Source organism: Rhinolophus sinicus, linkage group LG12, assembly GCF_036562045.2.
Source record: "Rhinolophus sinicus isolate RSC01 linkage group LG12, ASM3656204v1, whole genome shotgun sequence".
Taxonomy (NCBI): Eukaryota; Metazoa; Chordata; class Mammalia; order Chiroptera; family Rhinolophidae; genus Rhinolophus; species Rhinolophus sinicus.
The window spans coordinates 57,609,636-57,622,998 of NC_133761.1; the positions used below are offsets into that span (position 1 = coordinate 57,609,636).

At 47.9% G+C, this 13,363-nt stretch overlaps 1 protein-coding gene across 1 annotated transcript; it reads right to left on the minus strand.

Moving 5' to 3' along the window:
* Window positions 1–725: 725 nt before the first annotated feature.
* On the minus strand, window positions 726–9,148 carry LG12H1orf115 (linkage group 12 C1orf115 homolog). Its single transcript, XM_074317005.1, has 3 exons — window positions 9,084–9,148; window positions 8,278–8,792; window positions 726–3,261 (listed from the first exon to the last, which is right to left on the minus strand). Exons 2-3 carry the CDS (start codon window positions 8,566–8,568, stop codon window positions 3,142–3,144), a joined length of 411 nt encoding a protein of 136 aa, XP_074173106.1. The 5' UTR covers window positions 8,569–8,792; window positions 9,084–9,148; the 3' UTR covers window positions 726–3,141.
* Window positions 9,149–13,363: the final 4,215 nt, after the last annotated feature.

Consider the following 13,363-nt stretch of genomic DNA (forward strand, 5'->3'; position numbering starts at 1 on the left):
CTGCTGGCACTTTCGCCCTGATGTTTATGTCAGCCTTGAACCAGACGCATGTGTTTAGAGCCTTGTCAACGGGTTACGTGAGAGGGCTCACCGGGGAAACACCTTTAAAGAAAGCAAAGGCAGTCGTGGAGGTGTTCAATTCTGAGCATAATTTGTCTGTAGATGGAACTGCAGGGTGGAGGGCACCGAGCACCCCAGAGGCAGAGACCTTTCCCACCGCTGCTGTGAGGACTGAGGGGGCACAGGACCCATGCCCAGCACAGGGCTAGCAGCGGGCAGGCCAGACCCCAGGCTGCCACCTTGGAGCCCACGGGCAGGTGCAAACTGCAGCAGCCCCTAAAGGGCCAGCATTTCTCAGCTCAGGGAGAGAAACAGCTGCTTCAGAATCTTCTAACCTACTTGTGGAAAATCTCTAAATCCAAATCGGAGGTTCTGGAAATTTTCATTTTTAACATGTGTGTGAACTGAAGCTCCTGCACAGGGAAGCCTGCTCTGCTGGACTTGAGAACGGCCCCACCTTTACCAGCCAAGCAGAGTTCCAGGTGAGCCGGGGCCTCTCTCCCCACTCCTGGGCCTCAGAGCATCACTGGGCTTCTCCATGTGTCCCAGGGAGGTCCCCCGACGGGCCGTCACCTGCTGTAGGAAGTCCACGGCCTTGGCTGGCATCTCTCGGGCAAGGCTAGAAAGTGAGGGAACCAAAAAAAAAAATCTTCCTACGCAGAAAATTAAACCAATTGGAGTTTTATTTACACAAGAGGGCAAGAAAAGGATACAAAAGAAGCCTCAACGTCAAGCGTGTAAAGGAAAACCTCCAAAACTCAATCCTCAGTAGGGTGTGGACCCTGATATTTAAAAAAAAAAAATGAAGAGAAACAAGAGGCAAGAAGATCGTCTGCAATACGGGTGCCCCGTCGTGGAGTAAGTGACTACTCAGGCTGAGTGACAGGGTGAAGCTCATCTGCTGTCCCATGAAGCTGGCTCCCAGGACAATCCCTGTGAGGTTTCGACTTTTCAAATTCCTGGGTTAATGCTTAACTAGACTTCAGATGTACTTCAAGTACATGCAAGACCAAATGTACTTGACCTGATGGTATCTCCAATTTGGGGGGCAGGGAGGGAAGGTCTTCCTCTCACAGGCCTCAGTCACTCTTGTCCCTTCCTGGGCTCACATTTCCATTTCCCCAGAGACTCAGTGGGCATCTCTGGGGCTGGTCAGCATCCCCGGGCCCCGGGGGAGGGGTATCCTCCATGCCCACCGCGGGCTCCCTCCTTTCGGCTTCCTTCCTATGACCGGTAGGCAGAGCAGACCTGACTTTCCCATGAAACTGTGCTTGGCTTTTTCTCCAACTCACATCTCTTTTCTTTCCGAATCCCAGGGTGGACAGGCGAGCTAGAATTATCTTACATGTGTGAAAATGTGTCATTATCCGCATTCATCATTTGAGCGCAAACGAGGACATCTGTTTTCTCTTTTCCTCACAAATATTAATGATGCAGGAATTGGATCCAAGTTCGTCTCCACGTGAGCCTGCAGAATGGGAAGCCGAGTCTCGCGTCGTGGCTGCAGCTTCTTCCTCAACCCATTCCTTTTTCTGTCTGTCCATCTGTCTTCCCACTTCTCCACATCCCAGTGCCATCTGGTGGGGCTTGGTCGGTGAAGCATGACCACTCAGGCCTCCTTTCCATCGCCTGAGAAAACTTCTAGGAGCAACAGGTCGGTGTGGCCACTGACCCTGAGCAGCGGTAACTGTTTTGGACTTCTGGATATTCTGGAAACAAAGTCAGAATAGTGGCCAATCATGGGGGCATGGAAAGGGGAACCCTTCTTTCTTTCACCTCCCTGTCCAATGATCCAGTGAAGGTCCATGGGTCCACCTGGGGGAGAGTCAGGACCACGCCCACCCTAACGTTTGGATCCAAGTGAGATGAGGTCAAAATGGGCAGCACAAAAGTGGAGAGGATGCCACAAAGTCAGCCCATGTGAGCTCAGGGGCCTCAGAAGGTTTTCAAGCACCAGCCATGGCACCTCTGGCCACCCAGCTTCCCCAAGTCCCTCCTAGAGCCGGAGGCCTGGCCCACCTAAGATTTCCCAATGCTGATAACCCAGAACTAGATCCCGCCCTTCCACTTGCCTCGTCCAATGTCCTTTTGTCTTGTTTCCACTTCCTTTGCACCTGTTTCCTACTTACTGGTTCCTTCTCTAAATCATACACCATCGTTTCCAGACAGAGTGTCTCCCTCTCCCCCAAGCCTTCGTTGGCATGGCGTAGAGACGTTGAGCAGCTGTTGCTGGCACCTGAGTCAGGAGGCCCAGGACACCAGTCAGTGACGCATGTGGGTGAGTCTGGCCAGCCGCTAACATGTGGCTGGGTCGGACTGGGCCCGTGAGCCCTCAGGAGCACTCCCTTACTCGACCTTCCCCACCCACCCAGGCTGCACCTGAACTTGCCATTCCTTTTCACATTCATGTCAGAGAAGGGTGACGGTGACAAGCTTTCATCTACCTTAAACAGTCACGACACACTGTGAACACAGTTTCAAAGTGTGACAGCCTTCAAAGAGACTTTTCTTCCTTCTTCTCAAGACTGTAATTAAACTGCTGGTGACAAAGGGGTGGAGGAAGGAAGGAGATGGGGGACATGATTTCAGAAACAAGCCGCTCCTTTGGTGCCTTTAGAACCTAAGTCACCAAGGGCTGTGAATGCCTGAAGGTCATAGGTCATGGAAAGGTCATGGCCTATGACCTTTCCGTAGCAAATTATCTCACTCCCGTATTTTCCCACCTTACCCCCCCCCCCTTAATCCCCACTCTGCTTGCCACCTAGAGTGCTTACATCTGTCAAGGGTTTGCTTCCATGCCAGTCCCCTGCCACCTAGCAAAGTAACTCTAACCCCAAACCTAATACCAGCTAATTCTCTGTGGGATTGTCCATAGGAGCCACTGCGTCCAAGAGACATGAGCAGCTCAGCAGGTGGGCAGGGGTGTCCCATTCACGACGCTCATCCAGTTCAACAAAGAAAGGCCTTTTTTTTTTTCTTCCAAGTATTTTGTGGGTTCAAGTCTAAGATGCTTCTGGATTTGCATGGCTCCGGCAGTAGAGGCTTCCATTATTCTGGAGGGATCCGCCTCAGCAGCTCCCACTAGCGGACAAATGACACGACGCTGGTGGCCACTCCAAAAGGGGCGGAGTAAGCCGCGGCGAAACCCTGCAGCCCCATGACCATGTAGCGGCATCCTTTGGTGATGACCTTCCCAACGTTCTATTTTTAGGAAGAAAAGAGAAGAGCAGAGGGTCAGGTTAAGCAACTTTGAAATTCCTCATGCAGAAGGGTGACCTACATAAAGAATCACTGTGCCTCATTTTCCCAGGGCAAATTAGCAAGTTACCAGGTTTGTCTCAAGCCCACCCCTGGCCCAAGAACACGTGGGGGCTCAGGACAGATGTCGCCACCTTGCAAAGGCCTTTCCAGCACTGCGTATTTCCAGACAATTCTGAGGTCTTGGAGACAGCAGTGAGGCTGCTAGCAAAGCCTGCCTGGACCTCCCTCTACGTCCAGGGTATATTCCCATCTGACCCACACCTGATTCGGGGGACACTGCCCTGTGGACTTCTCAAGGAGACATTAGGGTGCACGCCTGTGTGTGTGTGTGTGTGTGTGTGTGTGTGTGTGTGTGTGGAGGGGGGAGTGATGTTGCTAAGAGCTACATCTCTATGAAAGGGTAATAAGAGTCAGTAGGAGGGGGCCGGCCCGGTGGCTCAGGCAGTTGGAGCTTCGTGCTCCTAACTCCGAAGGCTGCTGGTTCGATTCCCACATGGGCCAGTGGACTCTCAACCACAAGGTTGCCGGTTCAACTCCCGCAAGGGATGGTGGGCTGTGCCCCCTGCAACTAGCAACGGCAACTGGACCTGGAGCTGAGCTGCGCCCTCCACAACTAAGACTGAAAGGGCAACAACTTGACGCTGAACAGCACCCTCCACTACTAAGATTGAAAGGACAACAGCTTGACTTGGAAAAAAGTCCTGGAAGTACACACTGTTCCCCAATAAAGTCCTGTTGCCCTCCCCCCAAAAAAAAAAAAAAAAAAAAAGTCAGTGGGAGAATTTGAGGAACCTGCTTGAAACAACAACAAAGGTGTCCCTCTGGCAGCACATCTAACACTCAAGAGCAACCCTTATAAACGATGCCACCAGAATCATGGCTGGCCTGCGTTAGACTTGACATTTTGAGTACCTGCACTTCATTATCCTCAGCTTGGTATTCAAAAAAAAGGAATAAAAGGAAAAAAAAAACCTGCTGGTATTTTTTAAAAAAAGAAAAAAAACCCTGCTTGTCACTTCATCTTTGCAATTTAGGGGGAAAAAAAACTACTGAAATAGCTCATCAGTGGGAACACTGTCAAAGCACAGATTTGAGAATACGTGAGGCAAAGAACTGTGAAATATCTATCAACGGCCATTTCGGTATCATTCGCGGGAGGAGATTTGCATCAGCCCATGCTACAGATGAGGAAACTGAAGCAGAGAGAGGAGAGCATCGCCCGAGGATGCACGCAGTAGGTGTCCAGGCAGTCTGGCTCCAATGCCCACGCCTCATGGCAAATCTTTTCTCCCTCTTGAGCTAAAGGTTATTCCACACCCTACCTTTCCCCTCTCCAACCCTCTTCTAGCTGCCCAATTAACAAAATTTAATGACTTTCCTTATCCACACCTCCCCCTGTGGCTCTCGGAAGTACCTGGGAAAGGCACCTATTATTTTACGCTAAGTTTGGGGTTAGTTTCCTCACCCCGACTCCTCACTCATCCCAACTGCTTCTGCACAGGCAGGGACCAGGTGACACTGGCCTCCAGCTTTGCTGCTCTCTAGCTGCGCAGCCTTGAATAAATAGCTTCACTTCTTTAAACTCCCGTTTCCTTTGCTGCAAAGTGGGGACCCCAGTTGAGTGGATTCAGAGACAATGCACGTGACCTGTGCACAGAGCACTCGGCACCCTGCGGGAGCACAGCAAACTCATGTCGCTTCCCCTTCCCCGAACCCAGAACTGCAACAACAATGAAGGTACCATATCAACACTAGTATCATTTCTTCAAAAGCAACTGGGGACACTGGACCAGCTCAGCTCCGGGGTCGGCCCCAGGTTGGAGCCATGGGGCTGCAGGGCAGTGTGATCAATCCCTTCCCATTTCACAAGGGCCACACATTTTTCTTTCCCTAGGATCAGGAAGGGATGTGGGTGAAAAATTTGGGCAGTTCACAGATGAATGGGAACTTTAATCACCTTTCCTTGAAGGAAAAGCCACCCATGCCTTCAGATAGTCACGTGTCGCTTAATGGACAGGGATACATCTGAGACATGCATCATGAGGGAATTGCATTGTTGTGTGAGCATCGCAGGGCTCATTCACACCTATGTGGTCCAGCACACCTAGGCTGCATGGTCCAGCCTGCTGCTCCTGGGATACAAGCCTGCACAGCGTGTGACTGCCCTGAATACTGCTGGCAGCTGTCACCCAGTGGCAGGCATAGTACTTTTATACGTATGACAGGCAGCCCACTCTGGGTCCCTTCAGTGCTACAATGTTACGATGGCTAGGACCTCATTAGGGGACAGGAATTTTTCAGCTCCATTATAATCTCACGGGACCACTGTCGTATATCTGGTCCCCCATTGACTGGGTCATCATTACGGGGGCAGAAGACTGTGATGTGGAGCTGTTTCCAGGTCACTCGTGATTCACTGAGCCCCAGCAAGGTAAAGTTTCACCTGGTGACAAAAGCAGGGGAAAAATCCTTCCCACGTTTCTAGCTGAGCTGTGGCTGTTCTCCTGGGTTTTCAGCAAAGAAGGGTCAGCTGTCTCACCGACTCGGTTGTTTCGGAAAAACTGGAAGCTGAAGCTGGCTTTTGTTTTGAAAGGCAGAAAGGGCATGGCCAACCCTCACATGACCATGTTCTCTCCCCTGGCCTGCTCGGTCTAGCGAACTAGTGTGTAACACGCTAGAGCTTTCACGTGTCCTCACCTCTGCTCGTGCTCTTCCCTCCGCCTTGGATATCACCCCCTGTCTATCTGGTGAATTATTTTTCTTTTTTTTTAACTGAAGTGCAGTTCGTCTAACATAAAACCTAATCATTTGAAAGTAAACAATTCCGTGGCACTGAGTACATTCACAATGTTGTGTGACCACCACGTCTATGAACTTCCAAAACATTTTCATCACCCCGAGGGAATCCCCAGACCCATTAGGCAGCTGCTCTCCATCCCTTCCCCCTCCCCAGGCCTTGGCAACCACCAATCTGAGCTCTGTCTCTCTGGGTTTGCCCATTCTCGATATTTTATATAAATGAAATCATACATGCAGCATGTGACCTTCTTTTACTTAGCATCATGCTTTAGAGGTTCACCCATGTTATAGCGTGTGTCAGAACTTCATTCCTTTTTATGGTTGAATAATATTCCACTGTATGTATAAATTTTGTTTACCAGTTGATCAGTTGATACACATTTGAGTTGTTTCTACCTTTTGGCTACTACGAATAATGTTTCTATGAAAATGTATACATATACATGTACATATTATATGCACACATATATACATGTGTAAGTATATGTGTGTGGGTGTGTGTGGGTGTGTGTGTTTGAGTACCTCTTTTCAATTCTTTTGGGTATATTGCCAGGAGTGGAATTGCGGAGCTATAGGGTAGTTCTATATTTAACTTTTTTGAGGACCTGCCAAATTGTTTACAGCATCTGCTCCATTTTATATTTCCACCAAGAATTCACAAGAATTCCAATTTCTCCACATCCTTGCCAACACTTGTTATTTGGGAGTTTCTCTGTTTTCTTTTTTTTTTTCTCCATAATAGCCACCTCGTGGGTATGAAGAGTGGTACCTCAAAGTTACCCTGTGAAACCTTAAGTCCTTCTGAGCCCAGTTTTCATTTCACCATTGATTTGAAAACTTTCCTGTCTTCACAGCCTGGTCCCTGAGAATTCACTGCCAAGGTCTGAACCAGGCAGCCCCAGGGCGGTGCCCCAGCTATCCCAGGTCTCCCTGGGAGGCTGTGGACTTCTCTAGGGCAGGGCTGCATCGTATATCCACTTTGTATCTCTGGTGCTGAGCGCAAACTGTCGTGTAGTGAGCGCCCAGAAAGCATCTGCAAGTGCCAGCCTCTGAGCTGAGAGCTCCACATTATCAGCTCACCAGCTGAGGCAAATGATGGCCTCTTCGTGCTCAACGGGGACCAGGAAGAAGGATGATTAATCCTAGCATGACACTAAGCCTGAAAGTCCCAACTTTATAGTTTGTATTAGTATATTTTATCTCTGCTTGCTTGTATACTGCTCCTAAAGCTGCTGATATGCCTTTAATGAGGATGATAAACCTATGCTTCCCGGTATGCAGACTAGCTGGTTTCAGGTCTGCTGAGGGCCACTGGAGGACACAGATAACTGGACAATAAATCAGATGGGGCCCTCGGCCTTTGGCTTGGACACAAGGAGTTTTGGATTTCCCCCTGGGTGGCTGTGTTCAGCCCCAGGGAACAGCAGCAATAGCAGCTTCCAGTGCTCCCAGGCAGGGGCACCTGGGCTTTGCCCTCCAAGGAGGACACTGACGGTTTATCCCACATTCATGCCCCTATTCCCTCTCTGTTTCTCCACCCCTCACCCACACCCGAGGCAAATGGTAGTAAGTTTACAGGTCCCAGAACACACAGATAGCTGCATATTTGTGTAGTAGTTGAGTTTTCAGGCCCCGGAAATAATCTTGGGAATATTTGGGGAACTAACCCAAACAGTTCTCAGCTAGTGGGATATCCGGGAGAGACTGTTGCGGGAAAACAGATAAACTGGGCTGCAACTTTCTTCTTTCCAACTGGGTCACCTTCTACGAGTCACCTGACCACGCTCATGCTCAGTATTCCCATCTCTAAAGCCCGGACATTGACTTCTGTCCTGCCGATGACACAAGGGAGTGTAAGGCCCACCTGGGATAAGGAACCACCTTGCTAAGTGACCCTTGGGACTGTTCCGAACCCCCCAGCAACGGGGGTAGCAGGTGGAGCGGTGCCCGGCGACACCTCTGCTTTAGTGTCTATCGTTACTTGCAACTTACTTTTTCCTCACTTCCCAGGTCACAGAGGGAACCGTTTGGGGGGTTTTAATAATGAACGCTGGCGAGAAGGTGGGGGTGGGGCCGAGGGGGGACGCAGGGGCAGCCAGAGCAGCTGAGGACAGTCAGAGGGTGGGAACCAGGTCAGCGGGCGACCGGGGCCCCTACCTTGCCGTACTTCTTCAGTTTCTGCCGGTACCTCCTCTTGGGCTTGTCGCCCTGAGCCGGCTCCTCCAGAGGCTCGTAGCGCTCGGGCAGGACAGCCAGGTGCACCCGCCGCGCGCTCCGGGTCCCCGGGCGCTCCGCGCTCGCCGCGCTGTCGGTCACCTCGTCCCCCAGCTCCAGGTGCTCCAGGATGGCGGTCGCCTCCTCGTCCCCCTCCGCCCTCCCTCGCCCCCGGAGACCGCGGCGCGGGAGGCTGCTCGCCGCCTTGCTTCGGAGCCTGGCTCCCACCGTCATGATGCCGCGGCCCCTCCGGCGATGGTCGGAGTGTGAGTGTGAAGACACCAACCTTTGCTCCCCGCGGGCGGCACCACCCCAGCCGCCAGCCCGCGGGCAGCAGCCGGGACGGGGCGGGGGACTTGAGGTGTCAGCGCCCTCTGGCTGTGGGGCCCGGGATTGCGGCGGCTCCACCTGGGCCTGACTCGGGACCAGAGCGCTCAGCCCGCCTCCCGCACCGCCACCTGTGGGCGAGGGATACCCGACACGTCAATGCATCCAGAACTTACAAATCACGTTGAACCGCACACTTGCCACGAAAAAAATGAACCCCAAATAATGAGACTGCATTTGTCCACGTGCAAACTGGCGGATGATAATGACGATGACGACAGTAATGAAGATTATACTCCGTGCTGGTGGAGGAATGGCGAGATGATCGTGGTAACACAGTATTCATGGGATGCCAATTGGTGACAAGCTTTTGGGAAGACAATCAGAAAATACGTATCAAACGTCCTGAAAAATGGCCATACCTTTCTAGGTGCCTCTCTTAAGGAAATACTCAGGCGAAGCATTATGTCCTTGGTGTTAATCCCAGTCTGACGCCAGTGAAAAATGGAGCAAACCAAGGGGGATGGGCCAGCCAAATTCTGGTGCAATCATAAGACGTCATATGATGTAACCATTAAAACCACAATTTTCAAGAATATCTTTCTGGTAGATATGCATTCTGTGTATTGTGAATCTCAGCCTGTTCAGCATGCCTTATTTTCTTAGGTGGGCAAACGTCTTTTATTTCTTGGAAACTTAGAGTTAAATATAAAATAATATGGGTTATTATTCCATTACCATTTTAATATTATTAAAATGTGTAATACATTTAAGAATGATTTGGATATATTGCTGTAAATCGATAAGATATTTATAATTTAGCAGATTAAAATATCTTTAAAAACTAGTTTTGTGATTCCAACTTAAAATGTATATATAGTCAAGTGATTTAGACTTATAGATTTAAATGGAAAGGAATATAAAACTAAGTTTAATTTACTATATTTAGAAGAATTGTACAGTCTTGCACATGGTTGAGGAATTTGAAAGGAAAATCAAATACATTAAATTTGTAAAAGTCACTTAAAATGGTTAAGATAATTAAATTAAGTGAATGGTAAAAGTCCCTTACAGTGATTGTTAAATTCTGTTAAGTTTGTAAATAAAATAAAATAAAAATAGACAAGTTGAATTTAAAAGGTTATGGGAAGGTAGATTTGTGGATTTATAACTTTACTAAGGTAACTATTAATTTATACACTAAAGCAGATCTAAACAGTCCCTTTTCTATGTACAAAACTAATTTCAGAGATACTACCCTCCCAAGACTGCATATCAAACGGAGACAAAGGTGGAATGCCCGTGGGGTCTAAAATGTGTTTTGTCCAAAACACTTTCCAAATGTCACACCAACATTTAGCTTGCTTGTTAAAGGCAAAACACTACAGCAACTGAAAATTGATCTTCAGATTAAGTCTCTACAACCAGCATGCAAAGACTGAAGATGTAATCAGAAACCATCTTTAGGTTTCTTACCATTGTCTTTAAAAGTTATCCAGTGTGGGAGTCCTTCCTATGCTCCTGGGTGCAAACGTGGGCAGTCCTATAATTTTTCTGATCACGCAGTGGTAATCAAAAGTTCCCAAGCTGCAGACACGGTCTCAATTTATATAATTGTAAATTTTACAATGTCGAATTCCATATAATACTCAGAGCTTTGAATTTGGTTTAAAGTTAATCCTTGCTCCTTCTTCAGGCAGCGCCTGATGTGGGCTGTGTGTCTGTAAGAGGGGGATTAGAGAAGCAATAAGTTTCCCTTCTGTTCTCCCCACCTGATGTGTCTCAGCTCCCAAGCTTGCAAACTGATTTCTGGCCCTTCCAAACAGAGAAGAGGGCAGAAAAGTTCTCCCTTCACTGGAACTACCCAAAATGTTGGCTCAACCTCTGGACCTGGAAGGTGTTTGGATGGCACTTTCCTTGTTTCTTTAGAAGCCCCCACTGGAATATTCTATTCCACTGGCCACAGCCCAGCAAATGCCCACTTCTTCTGCCCCATTACCTACTCCTTCCTCAATCCTTAGCAGTCCTGCTGGTCATTTTGGCTTTCCTATCCTGAGCCTGTGTGCCCTTCTAGATGGCCATGTGGGACAGGATTCAGTATAGGGCATTTAGTGCTTACAAATGACCAAAAGGGCTGGGAGAGCAGGCTGCACCCTGGGCCACCTCCAGTATAACTCCTAGAACAATCACAGAGCGGTTGCTTGTACTTCAGTCAGGAAGCTGGGGCACCAGGAAGACAGCACCAGGGCTGTTGGCTGCAAGGACACACCACCTTAACTGCCATCTTCACAGAGAGTTCCAGCTCCAGCCATGCCTGCTAGGTCTACGCTGGCAAAACACAGACATCTCCTGCCAGGCTCTTGATACTCACGAGATTGGGGACCAGATCCTGACATCTGGCACAGAAAACATCCAACACCTGCAGGGCCACGTTTACTAGCAGAAGCAGCAAAAATAGCAAAAGCAGGGCTTTCACCCCACTCTGCCTTCCAAAGCTCTAGGGAGTGCGTTTGATTTTAAGTTAACTTGCTGAATTCCCTCCAGTACCCAAGGGACTGTTTTCACCTCCTAGCCTCTGCACACAGGAAAAAGAGTGGGAAGGATGCTGAGTGCTAATCCATAGGAATCTTTCCTTATTGCTAAGAATTAGGAACCTGCCCTCCAAAGGAGCAAAAACATTGGAGAGCTAAGACTCATGAAAATATACCATCAGTTACGGAGTAAAACAATGCTTAGAGATCTCAGCCTTAAAAACAGTCACTTATTTGGAAAAACTTGCACAGAAAGTGTTCCATATATTTAACTGAAAACAAAGTTTCCATTTGTAGGCATATGAAGATTTTACCTTTTAATCTTATTGTAATTATTACTCTGTAATAAATGTGTGAATTTGGAAAAACAGAAAAAAGCGGGGGGCGGGGGGGGGGACCTGTACGGACCTGAAGTTTTATGAATTAAAGTTGTTTAAAACTCTTAGTTTATTTTTATAGGAAAGGCTTGGATTCAAGAAGAAATACCTTTGGAGCTGATAAGAACTGATTATAAACAATGAAACAGATACAACAGGCTTAATTTTTTTTCAAAGGCTGCAATTTAAAGCAAGGGGGGAGCAGTTTTGAAGCCCAATTTTGAGTCCTAGCTTTTGAATAGCCCCAAAAGGGAGGATGGTAAACCCCCTCTCCTCTCAAGTTAAAACATTTATTTTTAAAAGAGTATTTTTAATTTGGGGCCTCCTATATTAACCATCATTCAATTCAAAAGGGGATTAAAAAAAATAGATGATCTAATAGAATGGAGAAATTTAATATTTGCATTGAAGTTTTTGAGTATTTTCTTTAAAACTATATCATGGTAATCCCATTCCTGCAGAGCTCATTGAATGCAAGCTTGGGAATTTCAGACACAGCACATTTTTATTTCAGTTAAGGGGTTGGCTTTCAGTACCCAAGATGGGGGGAAGACTTGAGGTAACTACAAAGTGAACATGAGACGACAGTTAAAAGATGTTACAACTAACATTTACTACAAGTGTAAAACAAGCGTCTTCCATAAATTGTTTCACCTGAAATCTGAAGAACTTTTTGAAATTCTGTTTTCTCTTTCCTAGAGACAGCAAGCTGTTTCCTGTCTTCAGGGTGCTGTGAGGAGCTGAGTTACTGTGAGGCCACCCGAGGGAACAAGACAGGGGTGGCTGGGCAACCCCTCTAATTAGATTGGGCTCACCTCTGGCCAGCCAAACCTCAAACTTCTGGGAGGCCACGTCAAGTGGCCAAAGTCTTTGATCTTGTCAGTATTTGGTCTGGGAAGGGATTGGAGCAGTGTCAGCATTTCGGTTCACTTTTGGCACCAACCACTGGGCAAACGAATGCTCCAGAAAGCTTCCCAGTACTTCTCCTCTGCCCTTTCTCAGCACAATTCTGGGCATGAGGCAGCAATCGTCGGGCTACGTGATTTGTTAATTTTTAAATTTGGGGCTCTTCCAGATTCCAGTACAGCCTGCCAGCCCACACTGGAAACTATAAAAGCTTGGCTGTTTGTCCTAGCCCCCTCCCCCAAGTGGCCTTACAGTGCCAGGCAAGGCCCCTCCTCTGCCCTCCCACCCAGCTCAGTGACTTGTCCAGGAATGCGAGCTGCTATGCCTGGCTGCTCATCCCTGACAGAGGCACATCCCTCTCTGGAATTCCCTCTATCACCAGGGCTTCCCTGCGGTCACCACTCCTGGATAGCACCATGGGATGAATTTGGTTTGTGCACGCACCGTCATGTGCGACAGGATTTAGTATGTATGGGGACTTTAGAGCATCCCAATGTGCTATGGCCGGATCCAGAATCCTCAGACTCATTCTGTATCAGAAGCAGAGCCAGAGTCTCCTGTGGAGGAAGCGTTAAAGCTCCGGGATACCTAACGTTTAAAAGAATTAACAGTATAACGGAATTATCTCATATTTGGTTACATTTATTCAAAAGCCACTGAAGACTTGCAAAATGACTGAGCTATTTGCACTTAATACCAAGAATAGAAAAAAGTATATGTGTACAGAAATAAGGTCAGAATTATGGCCTTATAAGTTAAAAGAATTTTTCTGACAAAACCTAAAAAATCTGCATTGGTATATATCCTTCCTTGCCAACAGTATTTCATTTTAATACATATATGTATATATATGCATATTCTAATACATAGAATATGTATACATATATA

Bases quoted from the DNA above. Each gene is read 5' to 3' on its own strand.
- LG12H1orf115 (XM_074317005.1), bottom strand. From the start codon at position 8,568: ATGACGGTGGGAGCCAGGCTCCGAAGCAAGGCGGCGAGCAGCCTCCCG. The intron at 3,262-8,277 runs GTAGGGGCCCCG...TCCTAAAAATAG, and splicing joins AACTGAAGAAGTACGGCAAG to AACGTTGGGAAGGTCATCAC.